This window comes from Cystoisospora suis (genome assembly GCF_002600585.1).
Source record: "Cystoisospora suis strain Wien I chromosome Unknown contig_3103, whole genome shotgun sequence".
Lineage (NCBI taxonomy): Eukaryota > Apicomplexa > Conoidasida > Eucoccidiorida > Sarcocystidae > Cystoisospora > Cystoisospora suis.
In genome coordinates, this window is record NW_027155898.1 from 26,196 (window position 1) to 47,720 (window position 21,525).

A 21,525-nucleotide genomic window follows, 5' to 3' on the forward strand; every position below is an offset into this window, starting at 1 on the left:
TGACTTCCTAAAGGATTTGCAACAGGCGAGGTCTACCCAGCCGCCATGACGTTTTTCAGTGTAACTGTGCATTCACTCTCCTCTCGCTATTTTCCCTATACCACATCAGAGAGACCAGCAGTCTTGTAGCCAATTCCGGGTAGGCATGCACACCGGCTGCTTGGGGCGTATTGCCGGTGAGTGTGTGTGTACAAGACTTCTAGATGGACAGAATGCAGACCTCAAGAGACCAGTGTTGTCTTGAGTTTCCCGACTGGTGTCCTGGGAAGCATGGGAAACACTGTGAGAATCCGTTCTTTGAGGGCAACACGCCGGCATTGATGCTGGTGCGTAGCGCTGACGAACTTAGTCGCCTGTTACCCATGACACCCTCCGCAGCACCCCAATTACGGGAAGAGACGCCTCACCGGACTTACCGAAATACTAGTCAGGTTGAAAGACGGATCAGCTGCGGCATACTAGTGACACACGACTATGTGTGGAAGAAGTGGTGTGATGGATACCCCACCAGAGAGTAAGCGGCTGCCGCACAGCCACGCACAGCAAGTGCATAGAACTGGTTGGGGCCCTACCGAGTTCTACGAGCGGTCGCGTGTCCCATTGCTATTCTCACCCTCCTGGCCGAGCACGACAGCTCACACTTTATGAACAGCGTGCGCTGTTAGGTTGAAGTGAACAGGAGAACATCAAACAACACTTGTTCGGTTTGTCTACGAAGACAGACAAATAACAGATTCTTCGCGTTCCTGTCTGGACGCAGGGCGTACACTCCACGTATCTTCGACTGATGAACCTAGTTTACACGCGGGGCACGAAGCTTGGCAAAAAGAAAGCGACCCGAGGAAGCAGCGTCGCGTATACATTCACCCTGCAGGCCAGCAGCTGCCGACACCGGGGCTCACTGACGTTCATTTGTAAAGCCACTTTATTTCTTCTTAAATTCGTTCAAAGAAACAAACTCGTCAACGGCGGCTTTCAGCTTTCCATCTGTCTCCTCCGTTAGCTCTTTTTCGCTGAACACACAACGACAGAGGACAGAAAAGTCAACTCGACGGGATAGAGAGCCGCATCCGCGCCTCGCACCGTGTATTTACGTTTCTCCTCCGTACACAAGAAAGAGCTGCTAAGGAGCTTTCATTCTGCCATCGCAGAAAACTTTCCATAGCAGGATCGCGGTCTCGCGCTGGCTCGAATTTCCTGGCCGGACTGTGGACTGCCCCTGAGTCTAGAGACACCGATTTCTTCTCGCTAAGAATTGATGAAGGGGGGGCAAGCACGGGCGGCCCCCACTCTGAGTGCCGCCTCTGCGGCAGGGCACATCCCGTGCCAGGAGGGCCCTACACCCCCACATTAGATGCCTGGTGCACGCTTTAGCACCGACGACATCACACTCTCAAACAAACACACGAACTAGAGCTTACGTCTCTATGCTGCGCAGAATGTCCTGGTGGTTTGCATTGATAAAATCGATGAACAGGCTCTCGAAACGAGAAATCTCCTTGGGGTCTATGACATCAAGGTAGCCCTTGACTCCACAGTAGAGCACACAGACCTGCACAGACCAGCGAACAAAAGCACATTCGTCAGGCTGTGTTCGGAAAAGTCTCCCCACCCCAGTAGGCTTATGCAGCGCATTGTGTAATGCCCTCACTCCTCGTCCACCTGCTAGAGATGTACCACTCAAGACTGGAGTTTCATGGAGGGACAGACAGCATGTGGCCTTTCACATGCATGGTTGGAGGCGTTCACCATGCTGCACGGGGCAAGAGATTACTGTTTGGCTCTCTGGTATACCTGCATCGAGTTCTTCATCGGTGAGTACTGACGTTGCTTCAGGAGCTCGGTCAGGGCTGTTCCTCTTGTCAACAGCTGACGGGTGGAGGCGTCGAGGTCGCTGCCGAACTGAGCGAACGCTGCGACTTCGCGGTACTGAGCGAGCTCGAGCTTCATAGTACCTGCCACCTGTTTCATAGCCTTTACCTGAATGGATCGAAAAAGGTTTCCAAAGCGTCCGTGACTGACATATCTCGAACGTCACGGGCGTGAGCAGAGTGCAGCTACTATGGACAGCGTTGTACAACACTTCAGAAAATGAATCTCCTGGACCTGCCAACACTGTAGTTAGCAAGATCGGGATAATCTGGTACTCTTCGAAGCATAACATCGAAACAGACGGTTTTGCAGCAGTCGTTCTTCAAGTCTGCCTGGTACATCGACGAGCCTGGCACTGCAGGTAAGCTAGCCGAAAAAAACAAGAGGCCCCTCCCGCACACCAATGAGAAAGTTGTTCAACACGGTCTGAAGTAGCTGCTTCTCGGCCTGACTGACGCTGAGCACGTCACTCTTCACACACCGCGCAGACCCGAGCACGCAGCTCGACCAATCAGAAGAGCTGACACTCCGATACCGCTGCGTACACCTGTGTCCATTGTGACGAGCCAGCCTTGGTGCTTCCAAACGGCCGGAAGAATATCCCGGGTCAACGGGCTATACGTTTACCGTCAACGCTGCGTTCGCATCCGCAGAAGTCCTCTGCAGCACACCAATGCGTGCGGTGGGCACTGCTGCTGGATTTTTGGCCCCCGTGGGTATGCGGATGACGGGTCGCTTGTCAGTATCACTTACTTGCGCTGCCGACCCCACGCGACTAACGGACAGACCCACGTTGATAGCAGGGCGGATACCTTTGTAGAACAGCTCTGTTTCAAGGAAAATCTGTCCGTCCGTAATCGAAATCACGTTCGTTGGAATGTAGGCTGACACATCTCCTGTAAGCGTAGGCGCACTCACGGACACAAACACGAGACGATACAGGAGTACACCAGCGCTAGAATCGTTGCGCTGAGGCGTTGCATTTTGAGCCTAAGTGTTGGATAGCAGCTTTTGCCTGGATCCACCGGGTGGCGGGTAACCTAAAAGACGTAAGCACCCGTGACGGAAACAAACGCCATGAAAGACCAGATTGTCCTCTCCGCTTGACGCTCACCCTCCAAGAAAAATCAGCATGTTTCTTCTGCTGGTCTTTCCAGAGAGAGCTGATGTCCAAAGGTTGACGCCAGCTTCCGGTAGCGGAAACGGGACCTGGTCTTTTGAGGTTCGGCGGGAAGAGCGGTGCTACTAGGGTTAAGGAGCTGAGCCCTACAACTGTCTGTCCTGCAAGTGCGCTTCGACAAGATGAAGTGACTCACCTGCTTGTGTCTCGATAACTGGCAGAGCCGTCAAACTTCCACCGCCGCTCTTGTCGCCCATCTTAGCCGCTCGCTCCAGCAGACGAGAATGGAGGTAAAAGACATCACCTGCACAAGGACCGCACACAGCTAAGTGTTCGTACTGCAAACCCACCCTCACTGAATAAGTGTGACATATGACTGCTCTTTCACTTCGCCACTCGGATATCGGAGCACCTCCGTTTTTGAAGGCCTTTGGCACCTTCCTTTGCCCCGTGTCTCCAGATGCAGGTGTCGCAGCCGGCCCCAATCAGCATTCGGGGGGGTACAAAAACTCCTAGCACCGGGCGGGTCGCAGAGCTTGCAGCGTCGCACTGTAATATAAGATGAATGTGGACAGTTGCTACCCCCGGTCAACCGGCAGCTTTCGGGCTTGTGGACCGTTGTAGAATCCGTCTTCACACCGTTGTCTTGAATCTGCCCCATGACACACGGCGTGCCCCTTCTAGGAAACGGGAATCGTTGCAAGATCCATTTGCCCGCGAAAAGGACCACACGCCGAGATCTACTCACCGGGATAGGCTTCGCGTCCAGGAGGGCGCCGCAACAAGAGAGACATTTGTCTGTAGGCTGTCGCTTGCTTGGACAAGTCGTCGTAAATAATCACGCAATGCCGTCCGTTATCCCGAAACCACTGAACCAGGGCCACGCCAAAACAGGTAGGCGCGCGGGAATACAAATTCCTATCCATAAGAAATTCTTTCAATCGCCACGTTCGACATTCCACAGGCTATTCTCTAAAGGGGCCGCCCTTCCTGCCGATGCTTCGTGTGTTCAGACATAACTGAACTGGTATAGAACAGAGGAAGAGGCAAGATTGTTAGCGTGTGCCTTCCGTCGCTGCTCCTTTACAGAAAACGACGACACCTCAACACACTAGAAGGGGGCCCGCCGTGCTTCAGTGGCGGAACACGAATGCTGCCAGCCACTGTACTCCTTTGGCGTGGTTTCTCCACCCGTTTCACACGCGGATTCCCATTCACGCACAAAAAGAGAATATCTGACTACGAAGGCATGCAACAAGAGCGACCACGACAGTCCAGGAGGTCTGGTCTCAACTAGAAGCAAACAAGCACCTGCGGTAGCGTACTCACCTCACCCATGGCGCAACCACTATAGGGAGCTAAAAACTGAAGCGGGGCTGCCTCGCTCGCTGTGGCCGCTACGACGGTGGTGTATTTCATCGCATCTCGCTGCTCCAACGCATTGACGATTTGCGCCTGGAAAAAAACAAATACATTGCGTAACGGCAGCGGGGACTGTACGAGTAGTGTCCTGTCCTGTCGCCGGATTGCGACTGCACGCGTGACACGAGGAAGTTGTCGACGCCAGTACAGTGAGGGAGCGTCAGCTGCCTAAAAGACACCACATCTTAAGGGCTGTTCGGATTGGTCTCCCCACTCGCAACGCGCCACTTCATTCCATTTGAACTGCAATATGAACTTAAGGACCGCTCGTGCCACACCAGCGAAAACAACGCCTGCCAACAAGCAATGACACTAACGGATCTTGCAAACCCTCAGTACCTGGAACTGTATACTTCAGCATGAGTGATGGACAGCCCCGGGAAAAAAAACCGACACTGAAGCATTCCCAAGGCTCCCTCGATAGGACGGTAGCTGTGAATGGAATGTAGTGAACTGGTGGCAGAGGTGCCGAACGTCACACAGGACTCGAAAAACGACCTTCGAAACGTCCGTACGGCGTCTGCCCCCCAAGACGGACTTCGACAGAATGGCTTACCACAGTTGAGCGCTTCTGGCCCACGGCAACGTAGATACAGTACAGCTTCTTGGACTCGTCGCTCGTGCTGTCATTGATTTCTTTCTGGTTGATGATTGCGTCGACTGAACCGGGCAGGCACACCCCGCTTATGAACGCATGTAAACGAGTCTTAAACACACCGCTCGTCACGAGAAGAATCAGTGGGAGAGCGGTGGCGTTTGAGCGTTAAGACACACAGCAGGCGACGTGCACGTAAGTGAACTCCCCTCTCTTGCAGGGCTCGCGATAGCACCAATTTCCAGAGTGTCGGGAAATTACAATCGCTGTCTTGAGGGTGGTGAACTGCCCACCAGTTCAACTGAGTAAAGGGGAAAATCACGACAGGCAGGGCCGGCGCGTCGTCTCCACCAGCGAGTTCATCTGTTTTGCGTGGCTACACGCCGAGAATCGGACGCAACTGCAACCTGCTCCATGAAGAACAATAAGTCTTCATCAAAGCACACCCTTTAGCTGGAACACCGCCTGCACCAGAACGGCGATAAAATGCTTATTGCGAGGACCTGGGAGACATGGGACTCACCTGCAACGGCCGTCTTGCCGGTTTGTCGATCGCCGATGATGAGCTCACGCTGTCCCCGTCCTACCGGCACCAATGCGTCAACACACTTTAGACCTGTACACGCCGTCGAAGTCACAAAATCTGGAAACTTTGCAAGCAAAATGCTCCACCGAGGGAGGCACGAGGGACTTCCAGGCTGGAGCCAAACAGGCGCAACGAAGAACGATCAATACGACTGCTGTAAGAGAGGTGGGACACGGAAACACTGACCGGCCTTCCCTAGCCGCCGGCAAACTCAAGCTCGGCCCACCGCGAGCGCAGTCATGAGCCTGTGGATTGGTGGCTTTGAGCGTTCACTGAGGGCCTCACCCCACACACGGAGGGCTGCCGAAAAGAAGAGAAAATGACTTCGTTGTCTACGCGACGAGCGACGTCGAGACCTATGGGGAGCACTATGCTGGCTTAGTCTTTCTCCGAGCCAACCTGGCGTCGGAAAAACCTCTTTTACTCGAGCTCAAACAACCACAAGGACAGCACAGAACTTTGGCGCAGAACTTGCCTGTCATCATTGGCTCGTGAACACTCTTGCGCGGAATGATGCCAGGAGCCTTGAGCTCCACACGCCGACGTTCCTTTGTCGGGATGGGACCCTGGAGACATCAAAAAGACGTTGGAAATTGCATCCTTGGAAAATACGACGATTGCGTGAAAGATCTCTTACTAACACATGTGCAGAAATAGTATGTTTGGTCTTAATGCGGCGATGAGCTCTCACTTTCACACCACTAGCTGCCTGAAGTTACCGAACCGAAGTACCGGTAAGGGACTTACTTCTTTCCACCCGAGAAAGCGGGATAGAGTGCCCGTCTAGTTCTCTGACTAAGTCCCCCCTGTAATGGAGGCAGTCTTACTTTTCCATCTATGGGATTCCCCAAAGCATCCACCACTCGTCCTAATAGCCCAGGACCGATCGGCACGTCCACGATCCTCCCCGTTCGCTTGACGCTATCTCCTTCGAGTACAGATCTATATACACAGGGACAAATTATCACTCTCCGGAACTGTCGAGACGACTGTCACGAAAAGCATGTCAAAAGTGACTGATACACACCAGTAGAGGCTTGATGTTCAGAAGCACGAAGGAAAAATTCAGGGTGCTGATCCTTTGAGAAAGGGCACCGCCTTCAGTGGGTAGAGTTCAGGCGCTTCCGAAGAGGTCGTTTTGATGCGTGCTTAGTTCCGTACGTGCACTTGCATTCTACTCAAAGAGATTGAGTAGACGACATAGGCGTCACTCTGGGTAGCTCGTACCCTACAGGCCGCAAAGCCGACTTATACACCGTGAGCCGTGTAGATAGCCGCCTGCGAGGCCTCTGACAAATGCCTCACCCATCCGAAACAGTGTCATGGGACAGAGGAGAGCCGCACGTCTGTGTATAAGAAATTGCTTGTGGCTGTGCAGCATAACCCTCTTTCTTACCGATCATCTCCAAAGATGACAACACCAACATTATCAGTTTCCAAGTTTAGCGCCATTCCAGTCATGCCATTCTGAAACTCAACGAGCTCTCCCGCCTGGACTCCCTCAAGACCAAAAAGCCGAGCGATACCGTCCCCCACAGACACTACCCGGCCGAGCTCCTCTGTTGCTGTCTGTAGAAAGACGAAGAGAATGAAAAAGAGAAAGAGACAAGGACAGCGGTTCGTCCTAGGAACAATACATGGACAGCGAAGAGACGTGAGCTATTCTCAGCAAAAAACAAGGCTCCACGACAGAAAAGCAGCAGAAGCGCTGGTAAGAAACACTCACACACAGCCTAACAGCGAGGGACATATTGATAGAAAGGCTTGGACACAGAGGTGCGAATATGTGGCCGCAGCAGCATCCCAGCGCTTGGCTGAAACTCTAGCCGCAGGCCATCGGCATGTCTGTGTGACTATGCATCGAGGAGGACGCGCCTTCCCGACAATGGGGCCTTGCTGAAGAGTAGAGTCCCTTCAGAAGTAAGAAGAGAGGAACGCAGGCCAGTGTGTACTGCGGCACAACACCGGGGAATATGACGTCTCTCACTCCTTCATCCCGTACTACGGCTAGACTAAAGCATGCATTGGGAGGCAGCAGAAACCGTAGCGATGACGAGAAGAGCGATCCTCGTGGAGGTGTGTTTGGGAAGGCTGTTGATCTGAAGACGGGGGGACTGTGTCTATAAAATCAGGACGAAGTAACGGGAAAACGAGTGTAAACGCACAGTAGCCTGCAGCGTCGGGTGTGAGGGAAGTACAGTTCACACACGACAGATGTATGCAAACGGGTCAGGCGGCACTATGGGCAACGCCGCTTTTCTGGTGCTCCTTCTGGTTGCTGCAGGACGCATTCAACTGCACTGCAGAACGCCACACTCGAAAAGACGGAGGGGCCCGTGTACAAACAGAGGAGACACAGACCGATCCAGTTATCTCAGGACAGTGTTGGCAAAGGCGGCAGTGCATAGTGACGTCACCGCCGTACAGGCTCCAAGTGGGCCGACCACAAGAAAACGTCCAGGCATCCAGGAAGGTCCCAGTCTGCCCGGCGTCCACATGCCTCCATAGCGTTCTTTAGACTCTCTGGCAAGCCGGAAAAAGTTCAACCCTTTCTGACGTCGCCGTGCATGCGTTCTGCTGTCTCCTCACAGCAGCCGGCCAAAGTCTGCCTGCCTGGGACAACAGTCCTCACCTGAGCCTTCCATCCTGCGATGCGTTCTTCAAGAAGCCTCGACATCTCCGACGGGGAAATCTTCACGGATGCTGCCCGTGGGGCAGAGGTATGAAACATGCAAGGGCGTTGCCCCGTGTGTACAGACACCTGGCCGGCCAGGACTCTCGCCGGGAGACCATGAGTACGTCGGATACATTGTATTATTGCACCTGCCGCTGTGGCAGCAGGTCGGGAAGCGTTCGTCAACGCCATTTTAGCGAAGATACGCAAAAAAGATAATGAAGTAGAGCCGAGAGGGCCTGTTCCACAGTGTGCGGTTCGCAGTGTACCACCCCGACGAAATTCTACACAAGAGCCTTGCTAACAGCGGCAGGTCAAGAGAGTAACTGCAAGGCACATCCGCTGTTACGTAAGAAAAACCAAGCAAGTCATCCGGAGTGCAGAATCCCACAGAAAAAGAAGACGAGTGGCCAGAACGCTCGCGCCGGCTCCAGGTGTCGTCGTGAGGGGGACTACCAGGCTTCGTTCCGGCTGCTGCTTGTTGCAACGCGAAGGGAAGCTCGTAAAGTAGACGCGGACTATCGCGCAGGCGGAACACGCCGCTGTTGACCGCGGAAAGTCTCTCACCGACTGAGTTACAAGAGAGAGTGTACATGCAAAAATTACTAGTGCCTGTAAATCATGCTACTGGCTGCAAAAGCGAAGTCTTCGTTTGGCGCTGACATCAAAGGAGACAAACCTTCTTTGCTGTTGCGTCAATATGTTAAGCTTCAGTGGGCTTGGCTGCGCCCATGGGGGCAGTCGTGGTAGCAATAGCTCTCAAATCGCGTTTTTGCTTTTTCCGGCTAAGCTTGTGAACTGCCTACTTTGGTTAGAAAGTTTGGGGGCCTCCGGTCACAGCCAGTACCAACATCGTTTCTAGCGCCTGCATCTTTTTCCAGTGTGCAACTACATCCTGAGCACAGCGAAGGACGCGGGCGGCCTGTGTACCTCGCTGAGATCGGAGGCGCGAGGGCTAGTATGGTACTCCGTAAACTGTAACCGTATCTAGACATGCTTTCAATCTCTGTGCTCAAGTGATTTTAGGGCACAAACGCGGAATGCAACTCCCAAGCCGTGAGCGGTTCCCCAGTTCTTCTTTTCTACGCACCCGTGGCCGTGTTGCTGGCAGCGATCTGTACGAAGAAACCGCGGAGTGCTGGCCGGCAGTGCAGTGACTCACCTAACCACGCAGGAGCTGCTATAGCTGGGCTAACAGCCTTTTTCCCCGTTGTCAGCAGTGGGGACCACGTCGGCGAGGCCGCGAAATCCGGTCTCACAGTACGGCGTACAGCTATGTGGCTCCACTGTTCTGGTTGGACCAGCTGGTACCTTTGTTCTCGATGGTGACATGGCTGTCGAGCTGGCTTTTACGGTCTGCCCGAAATTCTTGTTTGTGCGTCGCGCTTCCCAGGGGTCCTTTTTACTCTCGCGCTCTTCCGCAAGACTCGCCCTTCCCGTCGACCGGTTTTCCGTGGCTGGCCGCGAAGTCACACGCTTTTGACCTTGGGCTGTTCTTTTTTTTTCTCGACCAAGCCTCTAGGACCGCACTGCAATACGGAGCAACTTCGACAAGCCGAAGTTGAAAGCTTCGATGCTGATCTCACGAGGTTTCATGTGTTCGGGTGAATCTGTATATGCACACGGTCGCCTGTGTTTCTCAGCGTTTTTTTCGTCGAACGTGTTACAGGGTTGGCTGCCGATGTGCCTGTAGCAGCCGTAAAGAGCGACACTCCAACAGTTTTCCAGGCCACTAACATTTACTAGCACCACCGTAGTGCGCTGTGCGTGCAGTCCATTATTCCAGCCAGTGCCGTTCTATACTGTTGCCCTCATTCCGCTTCACTGTGTGGCTGTTACCATGCTCCTATCTTTTTTGAAATAAAGACTTTCAAATTCTCCATGGCGTCCCTCCTACTGGTATCCTTTCTGAGGCTTTTTGTTGCCTTGCGTTGTTCCGAGGTGGTACTTTCCCAGGCAGGTGCTCCCTGGTATCATGATCTTCAGCGGAGATGTGTACCTCTCCGTGAGTAGAATGGCGCTTGCTGCAGGCCTCCTCCGCTCCTCGGGCTGCAGCCGGGTTCTTCTCCCTCATCTTCTTCTTTTTCTTCATCATCGCTGTCCGCTTGTTTCTCATTCCAGGGTACGGACAACCTCCTCATACTCTTTTTCTGAGCCGCTGCCTTTCATCGCTTTTTTCGCTGAAGCGTTTCGCGTTGGTCCGCCTCGTCGGCCCAAGAACAAACCACAGAGCTGGGGGGGACAGAAAGGTCACACTCCAGCATTCTTCGAGACCTATTCCATATTTCCGGCAGTCGGCCAGAGGCGGTTGCCGCCGTTATGTAGTGAGTTTCATGCATCGCTTCTTTTCAGCCCATGCCAATCTCCAGTTTCGTCCACTTTGTCTTCTTTTGGCTCTTTGACTTCAAGACCGCTTCCCCAACCATCAGGCTTTTCAGACGGTAACAAGTTCTTGTCTACGCTTGTCCTGTCTACCAAGGCTGTACACTTTCCGCTCCTAGACGCGTACACTTCCGCTCCAGGCCACGCAAGCGGTTTCGCCTCAGTTCCTTTGCCGAAGGCACAGCTTCTTTCGTCAAAGAACAACTGCAGTCTTCGCGGATCTATGATCTCTTTAAGAGAATGGGGTATTAGGTCTCTTGATACCAGTCAGCGGGGATCGGTCCCAGTTGTTTCATCATTGTTTGGGCAGGTGTCTTCGTCGCCCTCATACTTATGCCCCGGGCCCGCAGAAAGAAGCGTGCCTGTATCCGAGGATATTGCTTCCTTCCATCCATCCTCTGTAAGGACCATGTCCTCCTCTACAAGGCTTCCGTCAGGAGGAGCGGGTTTAACGGGTCGAAAGAAGCCCATCTCTAGAACGTGCTCGCTACCTGCTCGGCAGTCGTCCAGGGTGGTCTATTACAGTGAAGGACAGGCAACAGGTCTAGTTCCTACATGTACAGCGGAAGCTTCAGCAGAAGGCACAGTTACACCCACGAGGACGGATGGAGTTGTTGTATCTCATCTAGACCGTGGCGCGGTCTCCTCGCGGTCAGATGAAGATGCAGTTCTTCAGGACCCGGAAGACACTCGCACATGGCTGGATGTCGAGCGATTCAAAAAGGAAATTGAAAACTCCCGACGATCTATGGAAGCCGATTCCGAGGCAAAAGGAAGCACTTCACAGAGCGGCACCAGGCCAGCAACTCCTCTGAGTTCTCGCGGATCTTATGAGTCCTCGTTCGACTGCCGCAGCGGGATGGATGCACCTAGCTCAATGGATCATTCTCAGGAATGGACAGTGAGGGTTATGACCTTCAATCTACTTGCGGAGTCCCTCACAGACTACAGATACCGATCTCTTGTAAGGCAGTCTGGTCTGCATTTGTTTACTTGAGCTTTGGGCTTCACAGTAGTCACACTTGTTCAGGTTGCCCGCTCATACCGGGACCTACCCAGAAGAGAAAGTTTTCGCGATTATCACTCCAGGCAAGGTCCCTCGCCTCCTCCGCCTTTTTGCCCCCTGCCTCTGCTAGGGCAGCTGCCGGACATTTCGCGCTCGCAACAGCTTTCGCTGGTTTCTTCAAATCTCACAGTCAACCCTGTGTTTATCCACCGCACGGTCATAGCTCAGGTAGTAGTTCTTGTGTGGCAAGCAAGACGACGATTTCTTGATGAGGTGTAGTCACATCCAGTGTTGTTTTTCGTGATCGTGCAGTACTGGGCTTTGCAGGCTTCCTCTCCGCATCACTCGTCGGTTACACTGGGGGCCTTTAATACTCTTTGAAGCGGTTTTCGGTTTCCTTCTTTTGCGGTTACGGTTATCGTGCTCAGGACCAGGACATAGTGCGGTGGGCAAGCAGGGCAAAGGTGATCGAAAAGGAAATTCTAAGGCATAGACCAGCTCTTTGTTGCTTACAAGAACTCGACGCGACGCATTACCGTCAGAGGCTTCGTCCGGTAAGTTTGCACTGCATGGCAGTTCAACTTCTGCCTTCTCTACTCTTATACGTACGTATCCTTGCCTGCCGGATGCAAAGAATCCTGTGTTTCCGCTGTTGTCTTCTCATCTTTCCTCTCACGACCAAGCGACCATGCTCACATGCAAAGTGGTTGTTTGTTTGGGCGTTTGTTACTGTTTTCCTTCTGCAGTATTTCCACGCTCTGGGTTATGATAGCGTTTACAAGCAGAAGACGAATGGCAGAGAAGACGGTGTAGGGACGTTTTGGCTTCGGGATCGCTTCGAGCTGCTTGAACAACATGAAATTGAGTTTAACCAGCTCAGTAAAAGGTACGTCTATTTTAGAAACGGTGTGGGGTTTAGGGTTCTAACTCTCCTCTCTAATGCGTGTCTAGGCCAGGCCACAGCAAAGCAGATGCTTGTCGTGGCTCTCGAAGAATAAAGCACGAGGAATCAGTGGTGTTTCTCGTAACGTGTTTCCGAGTGCCTTCGCACGTCATCACGTTCGCATCCTCACGATTCTTCATCTCGAGTTGGCGTTTGACAGACTCGCGCGGAATAAACTCGGTTGTTTCTGAAGTGTGTTCGCTTTTCCTGTTCGATTCATTCAGCTTACTTGACAAACCTCAAGTTGGGCTAGTTCTTCTTCTGCGTGAGCGACTATTTCCCCTTCCGAACGCCGCGTCTGCCGTTTCCGAAGGACAGACCTCGGCATTGGTTATGAGAGCCAGAGAGGCGGGCGACACAAGTGTAGGACGGCGACGACGAGGCGGCAGCGCTAGCATTCCGAACACGAACCCCTCCACTTGCGTCTCTCCTAAAAGACGTTGTGTAGATCGTAGCGGACAAACGACAAGAAACCCCGAGTCACCTGCATATGGAGAGAGAGAGATCAACGGCGAGGGAAAGCAGTCCGCGAAGAGCTGCGGGAGAATGGTTGTTGTTGCTAACACACACTTGCTATTCAATTCCCGCAGGGGAGATCTGAAACTGGCGCAGCTGCTTCTGTTGCTACGGTCGGTTTGTGAACTGAGATCGAAGGCCCTTTCCATACTCAAAGCCGGGGGCACTTGCCAGGTACCTAGTGATGGTTCCGTGCCATCCAAGGAAACGGCGGTGACGCAGTCTTCCTCAAAGCGCCTCTCCACTTCTACGGAGCCCAGCAAAGACGCCTCCACTGCGGGGTCAGCTTCTGGTGCTCCTGAAACATGTGGGGGTGAACTCGTCGACGAGGCTGCTGAGAATCTTTTGGATACCTTTCTCTGTGGGGATTTCAACTTTACGCCACATTCTCCTCTTTATCAGCTCATGCTTCGAGGCACGTTCGACTTCTCCGGCGTGGATTATCGAAAGCTCTCTGGTAAGGCATTTCTTCTTTTGCGTGGCTTCCTCTCCCGCAGTTTTGGCAATCCTTCCTCACGCCATCACTCCTTGCAGGCTTAGGGCGGCTGGGGCGAATATGTGTTTGGTTAGCTCAGCTCGGATTCCGTTCTTTCTTTCTCGCGGTTTGGTCCGGTTAAAAGTTTTGAGGACGTTTCTGGTAAGACCTGTCCCACATAGCAGGCAGGGAATACCTCGGATGCATGTGCTTGCAGGGCAATTCTTGATGGAGAAGCGGACGTACGGCATCGATATTGACGGGTATCATGGGAGAGGTTCAACCGTCGTGAGGTGAGTCAGTCAAGCAGTACCTGCCACCCAGCAGACCCAACCGGGGCTAGCAACTAGTTCCATTGTGTGACTGGTCGAGGCTCGTGTTGTGTTGGTTACTTGCAGTACTCCCTCTGAATCCCGTCGCATCACTTCCGCTGAGGGGACACAACACTACGCGCGATCAAGTTGCTGCCGGAATGAACTGCAGCATTCCCACAGCATGCCCCCGGGACCCACAGCTGTAGCAGCTTCCAGGTCGGAAGGCCGGCTCCAAAAGCACCGGTCAGAAGCCGCTTTCAACACCGAGAAGCCGGGTTCCTCTTCCAGCAGCTGGACATGTACAGTCGAGAGATGGGACACTGCAACACCTCATGGAGATACTGAGGCGAATGAGGCGCGGTTGATACGCAGCTCTTCTGACGTTGCCGCAGAACGCCATGAGTTCTGGGAGCTGAACAATGCGGCCAAGGACGGTTTTCTAGCGTCGGTCATTACACTCCCGTTAAAGTTCAAGAGCGCTTATGCTCTTCCAAGATTGCTAACGGGTTCGTCCTTTCGCATCCAGACAGGACAGCTTGTGGTGTGACGAAAGACAGAAACTACCTATCCACCACGACATGAAGTGTGTCGCTCTCGGCCAGCATCCCGCCTGTGGTTTTCTTGCTGTCTCAAACCAATGCAGAGAACTCGTCCGGCGCAGTGAAGAAAATAGTCGAGGAACCGGCGTTTACTGCTTACCATGGATGGCAGAAAGGGTGTATCGATTATATATTCTATCATTCCAGCAGTCTGAAGGTAAGAGGTTTAGCATTAGCGGAAACAAGTGTAAGGCGAACAACGCAGGCTCTTCGTTGATATATCTATCCATCTATCTCATCTGTGTCTGTCTTTCTCCGCAGGTGGCACGGATCTATCAGCTGCCAGCTGTGTCAGTTGCCCGAGCTTATGGATGTTGCCCAAACAGAGTAAGTGCAAGTCACTCAGATAAGACACACGCGAAAGACGAAGCGCGATTCGGTCGGTAGCCTAAACCGACCGGACTGGAATTCAGGTGCATTCACGTTTGGTCGGTTAGTTGTGGTCTTTGTTTTTTCAGCTGTGGCCGTGCTCCGACCATTACTCACTGGTCACTGATTTCATCAAATGCAAATGAAAAAAAGGGTTTACTGACAAGGAAACTGCGATGAAACATTGAAGAGTCAAGAAAGAATCTTATAAACATGAATCTTCTCGTTTACGCCTTCTTTTTCCCGTGGGACTTGTAAGGAATACAAGTGCCCTGATGAAAGACCAAACCTTCAGGGCAAGTAGCGATCGGCTCGACAACCGCTGTCTTCATGCACTTCGTGCCGGAGGGCTCGAATCCTGCAGGACATTTCATCGATGCGGGTGAAGTCAGGAATCGTTCACATGTTGCTTTCTTGGTCCCGGACGGAACGAACCCTGGTGGGCAGATGTATTCAGGTTCCACTACGTCGACGATCGAACATTTGCCATTGAAATCCATCTTCGAATCCGAAGGGCAGCGTTGTAGAAGAGGTGTTGTGTCGGCAAATAAACATCCTTCTGGAGTAAGCATGCCACCTGACATGCATGCTAGCTCTGGCGGGGCGGTCTGGACTGCCACGCACTCTCCTTTTCTTAGCTCGCCACGCTCACAAGAGATAGCCGGTTTCACGATAGCTGACTTGGCGCAGTCTCCGGTACGGTTATCCGCTGTGTAGCCTTTAGGGCAGACAAGTTCAGCAGGACGCACATCAGCGGCCTTGCAGATGCCATCAGCCACGGTGAAACGGTCTGGACAGACGAGAGCAGGCTTTTCCGATGTCAGGACAGCGCACTTATCCTTGATCAGCTGGGCTTCTGGTGGGCAGCTAAGCTCAGCTTCTACTGAGATCTCTCGGATGCATCGGTTGCCTTGTAGAGTGAACCCTTTATCGCATACAAGACGTGGAGGCTCTTCTTGAACTCGGACACACTCCTTGTCCTTTAGAAGAGCACCAGGTGGGCAGTGGGGTGCCGGAGGCTCTAGAGCAGTTTTGCGGCAGTGCTTCTTCCTGGAACGAGACATCACACACGAAAATTCATTAGAGGACGGATATACCATCTTGAAAACGAAAGTCTCACCCGTCGTATTCTCCCTCTCGGCAGGACACATCCAGGTCGAACTTCTCTATCAGAACGCAACCATTGTCTTGAGCCTTGTAGCCTTTTGGGCAGGATACTCTTGGCGGAGTCGCTGTCTTGCGGACGCACATGTCGCTTTCTAGGAGGAACCCGTTGGGACACGAGGGAACAGCGTCAATATTCTGTGTGCCCACACAGGAGTTCTTCCTCAACTCCAAGCCCTCCGGACAGTCTGAGAACCACACACAAGGACCGGAAACACGGAATTGAAGCGTTAGCAGGTTTCGAGACGATATCTGTTATCACTTACTGTATTCGACGTCGACCTTCTGCACCGTTATGCATCCCTTGCTCGTCTGTTTACTGTGTTTTGGACATCTGGTGATAACGTCGTCTTCCCCCGCCCTGACGCAGTCACCGCCAGCTTGCAGGGCAAACCCCTTCTTGCAGCCGAGCTCGGGCTGAACGCTGATAACTTTGCGGCATTTACGGTTCTTTTCCATGAACCCTTCAGGGCAAACTTCAATGCCAGCAGCGAAATCTTTAGTCACACACTCGTTCCCGGAGGCTACTGACTTCTTGGGACACCGGATGACAGGAGGAACTTGACGAGCTCGGACGCACCCCCGAGGCTCGAGAGTGAACCCGGGGGGACATGATGGCACAGGCGGCACTGCAACAGATCAAATTTGAACACATGCAAGTGAAGCAGAATGTGAGTTAGCGGGAAAGACCATTTGATCGCGAGTCGCTTTCATGATCTTACCTCCGGGGTTAGCTCTTGAAAAATGAATGAAGCTTTCTGAGAGCGCAGCAGCGCAGACCACGGGCACCAGAAGCTTCATGTTGGTGAGTTCTGCTAAAAAACTGGGGCGCGATCTTTTGAAGAGGAACACGCAGTAAAACTCGTAAGAGGTGATTGCTGCAGGGTAAAGACAGCCCTACGTATGGAACAAAAAGATAGAAACAACATTAATGGTCCTAGTGCAACTGTCCACGTGGCTGGTCGTACACTGCCGGCGACCGCAGCCGACTTCCCCTGAAGGGGCGAGCATGCTCGGTCTGCACACGCGCAGGGTGCTCGGGCTTCGATCCATGGGGAGACAGGTTGGTCGATAACGCGCAAGGTTCCTTCGTTGGCGTGGAATATCAGCCTCTCACAGGGAGATACGCTCCATCCCACGCACCGAGTAACACGTCTTTCCTCAGTTGTGATCGATGCCTCCGCTCTGACAACGGTACTTTCCGGTGCACTCGCGAGCAGAAGGCGGATGATCGGGATCGGTGTGAAGTACGAATCTCACAAGACCCTTGTTTTGATACCGTGTTGTCGACCCGTCTCGGGTCCACCACTGTCTTCGGGCGAGGCCTGCTGGTGCTTGCGCAGGCCACCTGATGAAAGCGATCGTCGCGCACCGCGCCTGGCTACCTTGATCGGAATCGACGAGCGACCGCAAAGAGCAAAGTAACTGCAGTCAGTCGCCTGAATGCTGTTCAGAATACAACTATTTCTCCGTCTATGATGTCTATTACTAGAAATTATTAGGTCAGACGAGTGAGAGTGGGACTTACCAAGAGATAGCAGATACTGATCCGATGACCTCTCGCCTCCAGTTTCCACCGGCCCGGCAGACCTGCGGACCGTGTGTCGGGACGGGCCCAGTTTTCACCGCAGCTCACTGGACCTATTTCAACGTTGCCTCCCGTATTGTTGGGGAGGACTTGAGGCACGGGCGGAAGACGCAGAGGGGAGCCACCAGCGCGTCGGTCCGCCTGAGTTGCTGCAGGGCTCAATGTAGTAGTGTGCGCGCTTTCTCCGGGAAGGATCTTTCAGCATGATCTTCCACAGTGCTCCCGCCCACTTACTGACATTTTCGTGAGAGATGCTTGCAGAGCACATTGTCTCCGGCATAAGGCCCTGCGACCAGAGGACTAGGTTTGATAGCATGCACAATTTGATAGTACTCGAGATACATAAACTGTCGCAGGCCAGTCTCTGCTCTTCATCGGCGCAAGGGCGAAGACTCAGGTGCCAGTAACTCGGCTGATCCCACCGGTCCTTCTTGGTCTGTGCTACCTGGGCGTAAAACAAGTGCATATCGTCACTCGGGTCTAGTGAACTGGCTGCAAGGGTCTTTAGCAAACACGGTTGAAGTGCTTCGGACGTGATGTGGTCCCTTGCCTTGGCCGCTTCATTCTCGGCATTGCTAGCTGGTCTCCCCCTATTCATCAGCGCCTCTGTCACTCGCGGATCAGGCCTGAAGGGCAGTGTTCCTACCCCCGCTGATTCCATGTCGCCCTAAGCCGCCGGAAGCTACCCAAACAATGTGGAAGGATGGCCTGGCCCGCGCTGCAGGACCGCCCTTTTTTAGCGGACGCAATACCAAGTACCACCATCAGCACAAGCGAACTGCTGACCCACGTGGGAGTGATTTTGGCACGCAGGATTATACAGGGGACTGCATGCCTCTTCATTTCGGCCTGCACGCGGAAACGGACTCATCAAATATTTCCCAGCGCTTAGGGTCCGCTACAACTTGCGCTGTCCGCGAACCGCCGTTGATGTTCATGCTCCTCCGTAATGCTGAAGACACTCTCCCCGAGATGGTGCGAACGCGCAGCACCTTGCTACCTCCGAAGCCCCTTATTTTTACGGCCTCATCTCTCGGCAAAGCTAGATCGCTGCGACAGCAACATGGTGGTCGCTGCCTTCATCCCGACACTGCACTTCGCCTCGACGTCGCTATCCGTACTGATTCACCGAAGTTCGAGTGCTGCCTGAGAGCGCGGGAAGACTCTGCACCCTAGGAGGCCGAGGTACCAACTGCCTGCCGTTCAGTTGGACGTCAGTTTCAGAGCTCCCAGGATCACAAGTGAATGCTTCTAGTAACCAGTCCAGCGGGGGAACAGCAGGACAAACCGACACAAGCAGAAGTGTCTCGACGTCGTGCGCACTGCGAAGTTGTCGCTCCCGCTACCCTCAGCTCCCAAAAAAGCAGCCTATACAGCAGAGATGGCCATCTTCCACAGCATAACGCTGTCCTCTGACAACGGTTGCCCTGCTCACCGTTCCCACAGTTTAAGAAGAGTGTCTTTCAGAAGTGTGCGGACGGGACCTTGAGGACAATGATGAACCATCAGCACAGCGTACCATGAACGATGAGACCCAGGTGTGCCAGTCTGTCCTGGGTGCTTGGTTCCGACCCTGAGACATTCGTGAAATCTTCAGCGGTCGCACCTGATGAGAGGCCAGCCCTCCCTCTTCCCTGCATTGTGATAAAAGGTAAGCTAGTGGGTCTTCAAAAACAATGTGCGCACAGCAACCCCACGCCAGCGTCACAGCACAAAAGGTGGTCTATCACAGCTAGGATACTGACAGAGCCGGGTCGTCGTCCGGCCTCTGCCGAGGAAGCATGTCGCCTCGTGACGAAAGACAATTATGCCTGCGAACCGCGAGTGTCAGCGCTGGCGAAGCTGCTTCAGGAGCGATACTGCTTGCTCAGACGAACACCCGACGATACCTGCCTCAAGAGATTGTGTCCCGTTTTTGAATGAGACTCACATAGGACCACCGGGACCAACAGACGACACGGCCCCGACGTGTCAACCAAAGCGACGCATGTTCGAGTCACGTCCGGAAGAGCCCGCAACGCAAAGAGAAAAAAAAAGAGGACGCGGTGACAACCGTTGTTCCTACAACGGCGTCCTTCCCACCACGCTAAGCAGCACGGCAGAAGCCACCTTGCATCACTATGGTAACACCCCCGCAACGAACAGTCTCCGCGCAAACCAACTGCCAAAGACGAACCAGTACCTGTCGCAGTCCTCATACCCGCCATCGGGAGATGCCGATCAGCCACTTCGCTTGCGCGGACCCGGGCCGCCAACGTCTTAGTAGCCTTTTTTTGCAGGTGGAGCGTACGACATTTGCTTATACTGCGATGCCTCATCTTTTTGGGGGACTCCCTCGGTCTCGTACCCGGGCCTCCTCTCCTCGTAGGCTGGCCGTCTTTCCTCGTAGGCGGGCCTCCTCTCATCCTGATCCTGACTGCCATACTGTACACCCTCGGCCCATAAGGCTGACGGCATGCCAGCATACGCAACAGGTGAATCCCTGTGCATTTCAGCCCCCTGGTGCTGGGCTGGAGTCAGAGGGTACATGGACTGACAGTGAGCGTCCTTGTGCACCATAGTGCAGTAGTCGCAGAACTCATAAGGGCCGGTGTAAGGACCACCCGGATCCCGTCCGATTCGAGAGGCTTTCACCGGCGGTAGGGCGTTGATGCCAGGACTGGTACCGTTTGTCGCTCGGCACGACATCTTGCAGGCTGGAAAAAAAAAAAAAACAACCGTCTCGCAGTTTCGCACGTCAAGCCGACGGTGCTCAAACCTAGAAAAGGGAAACCACAGGGTGGAGTCAGACTTGGAGGGAGGAAAAAATCTCAGGAGACAAAATTGGAGAGGAATCTAGAACCAGCGATTCACCGAGCATCGACCGATACCTGCTCTTTCGGGTGGCTGTCAGCACCTGCGATGGCGAATTCTGTCGGCGCGGCGGTGTGACCGGCTCGTCAGGCCGTCGCGCAACCGGTTGAGTCCGCCGCCCGCCCGTTGAGTACCACCTTGTCGATGAAGGATTTGCGCGGGCACCTGATTCGCTAGCTGTGTGCTCCGTGTACTTTCTCTTCGCTTAATTCCCCTTTTGAAGAAAAAACTCACTATCCTGTGTATCATAGGAGGGCTGCGCTGGAATGACCGTCTGACGGGGGACCCTGGAGCTGCATGGATGTGGGCGCCGCCAGTAAGCGGGAAGGCTGGCATAGCCAGAGGCGCGTTATGGGCGCTTGCGACCACGTGTTGCTAAGTCCCCATTCGTCACCCAGTACCAATGCGCAAGACGACAAGTCACTCGGCCGCTGTGTGCGACGCGCGACGCCGCTCCGGAATGAGAACACAGAAGCTGCATTTGCAGGCAAGATCGAACAACTCCTTCGATGACGGACAGCGATACTGAAAAAAGAAATACGGACGACGGACGAGCCCCGCGGGAGATATCTCTTACCCAGTCATCTAGCAATTTTCAGTACCGTGTCAACGGCGTCGGCGTAGGGGGCCACGCGAACGAAGTCCCCCGTTTCACAGATGGTGAATGCAAGCCGGCAAGGACTTCCCACTTTTTTCGGGACTGGTCTCCTGCGTGTCCACGGTTTGGTGCAGCATCGCTGTCCCACTTTGAGAGGTCGCCCTTAGCAGGCCATCCCCTTACGATTCCGTTGATTTTTGTCCAAAGAACCACCAGCGTCTGTGCCAGGGTAGCCGGATGTGCCTTTTTGCTTTTAGCCACTCTCGAGAGGCCCTTTCTTTTCTTGCACTTCAGATGAGCCAGTTGACCAAGTGAGCTTGCAGTTATGTTGGCATACGGCTTGGGAGCGAAAGTTGATAGTGGAGCAACCATTCAACCCTTCGTTCTCCTGCAGACATGTTGCAGGAGTCGCAGAATCCCATGAGGAGGGCAGCGTGCCCCCCCCCCCT

The 21,525-nt window shown here is 53.6% G+C and overlaps 6 protein-coding genes across 6 annotated transcripts; 2 read left to right on the forward strand and 4 right to left on the reverse strand.

Moving 5' to 3' along the window:
* Positions 1 to 701: 701 nt before the first annotated feature.
* CSUI_006204 (atp synthase subunit alpha) lies at positions 702 to 9,052 on the reverse strand. Its single transcript, XM_068066368.1, has 14 exons — positions 8,228 to 9,052; positions 6,992 to 7,164; positions 6,757 to 6,823; positions 6,423 to 6,572; positions 6,020 to 6,161; positions 5,533 to 5,652; positions 4,971 to 5,074; positions 4,322 to 4,447; positions 3,741 to 3,861; positions 3,189 to 3,330; positions 2,626 to 2,768; positions 1,795 to 1,980; positions 1,422 to 1,552; positions 702 to 1,013 (listed from the first exon to the last, which is right to left on the reverse strand). The coding sequence occupies exons 1-10, from the start codon at positions 8,459 to 8,461 to the stop codon at positions 3,293 to 3,295; spliced, it is 1,275 nt and encodes a 424-aa protein (XP_067921656.1). The 5' UTR covers positions 8,462 to 9,052; the 3' UTR covers positions 702 to 1,013; positions 1,422 to 1,552; positions 1,795 to 1,980; positions 2,626 to 2,768; positions 3,189 to 3,292.
* Positions 8,551 to 14,452, forward strand: CSUI_006205 (endonuclease exonuclease phosphatase family; the record flags this gene model as incomplete). Its single annotated transcript, XM_068066369.1, has 6 exons — positions 8,551 to 11,615; positions 12,086 to 12,211; positions 12,404 to 12,543; positions 12,825 to 13,573; positions 13,809 to 13,884; positions 13,990 to 14,452. The coding sequence occupies exons 1-6, from the start codon at positions 10,245 to 10,247 to the stop codon at positions 14,450 to 14,452; spliced, it is 2,925 nt and encodes a 974-aa protein (XP_067921657.1). The 5' UTR covers positions 8,551 to 10,244.
* Positions 14,453 to 14,483: 31 nt separating this feature from the next.
* Positions 14,484 to 15,086, forward strand: CSUI_006206 (endonuclease exonuclease phosphatase family protein; the record flags this gene model as incomplete). Its single annotated transcript, XM_068066370.1, has 2 exons — positions 14,484 to 14,831; positions 14,963 to 15,086. The coding sequence occupies 2 exons, from the start codon at positions 14,484 to 14,486 to the stop codon at positions 15,017 to 15,019; spliced, it is 405 nt and encodes a 134-aa protein (XP_067921658.1). The 3' UTR covers positions 15,020 to 15,086.
* A 14-nt stretch (positions 15,087 to 15,100) lies between these two features.
* CSUI_006207 (oocyst wall protein) lies at positions 15,101 to 17,171 on the reverse strand (the record flags this gene model as incomplete). Its single annotated transcript, XM_068066371.1, has 5 exons — positions 15,101 to 15,923; positions 15,994 to 16,225; positions 16,304 to 16,666; positions 16,760 to 16,915; positions 17,165 to 17,171. 5 exons carry the CDS (start codon positions 17,169 to 17,171, stop codon positions 15,101 to 15,103), a joined length of 1,581 nt encoding a protein of 526 aa, XP_067921659.1.
* A 480-nt stretch (positions 17,172 to 17,651) lies between these two features.
* Positions 17,652 to 18,244, reverse strand: CSUI_006208 (uncharacterized protein). Its single transcript, XM_068066372.1, has one exon. The coding sequence runs from the start codon at positions 18,221 to 18,223 to the stop codon at positions 17,684 to 17,686; it is 540 nt and encodes a 179-aa protein (XP_067921660.1). The 5' UTR covers positions 18,224 to 18,244; the 3' UTR covers positions 17,652 to 17,683.
* A 596-nt stretch (positions 18,245 to 18,840) lies between these two features.
* Positions 18,841 to 20,928, reverse strand: CSUI_006209 (uncharacterized protein). The gene has a single exon (XM_068066373.1). The coding sequence runs from the start codon at positions 20,088 to 20,090 to the stop codon at positions 19,473 to 19,475; it is 618 nt and encodes a 205-aa protein (XP_067921661.1). The 5' UTR covers positions 20,091 to 20,928; the 3' UTR covers positions 18,841 to 19,472.
* Positions 20,929 to 21,525: the final 597 nt, after the last annotated feature.

Excerpts from the sequence above, each read along its gene's own strand:
- CSUI_006204 (XM_068066368.1), bottom strand. The coding sequence starts at position 8,461 with ATGGCGTTGACGAACGCTTCCCGACCTGCTGCCACAGCGGCAGGTGCA. Across the intron at positions 7,165-8,227 it reads TCGCAGGATGGAAGGCTCAG|ACAGCAACAGAGGAGCTCGG; the intron begins GTGAGGACTGTT and ends GTCTTTCTACAG. Across the intron at positions 4,448-4,970 it reads GCCAGAAGCGCTCAACTGTG|GCGCAAATCGTCAATGCGTT; the intron begins GTAAGCCATTCT and ends GTTTTTTTCCAG.
- CSUI_006208 (XM_068066372.1), bottom strand. The coding sequence starts at position 18,223 with ATGAATAGGGGGAGACCAGCTAGCAATGCCGAGAATGAAGCGGCCAAG.
- CSUI_006209 (XM_068066373.1), bottom strand. The coding sequence starts at position 20,090 with ATGCTGGCATGCCGTCAGCCTTATGGGCCGAGGGTGTACAGTATGGCA.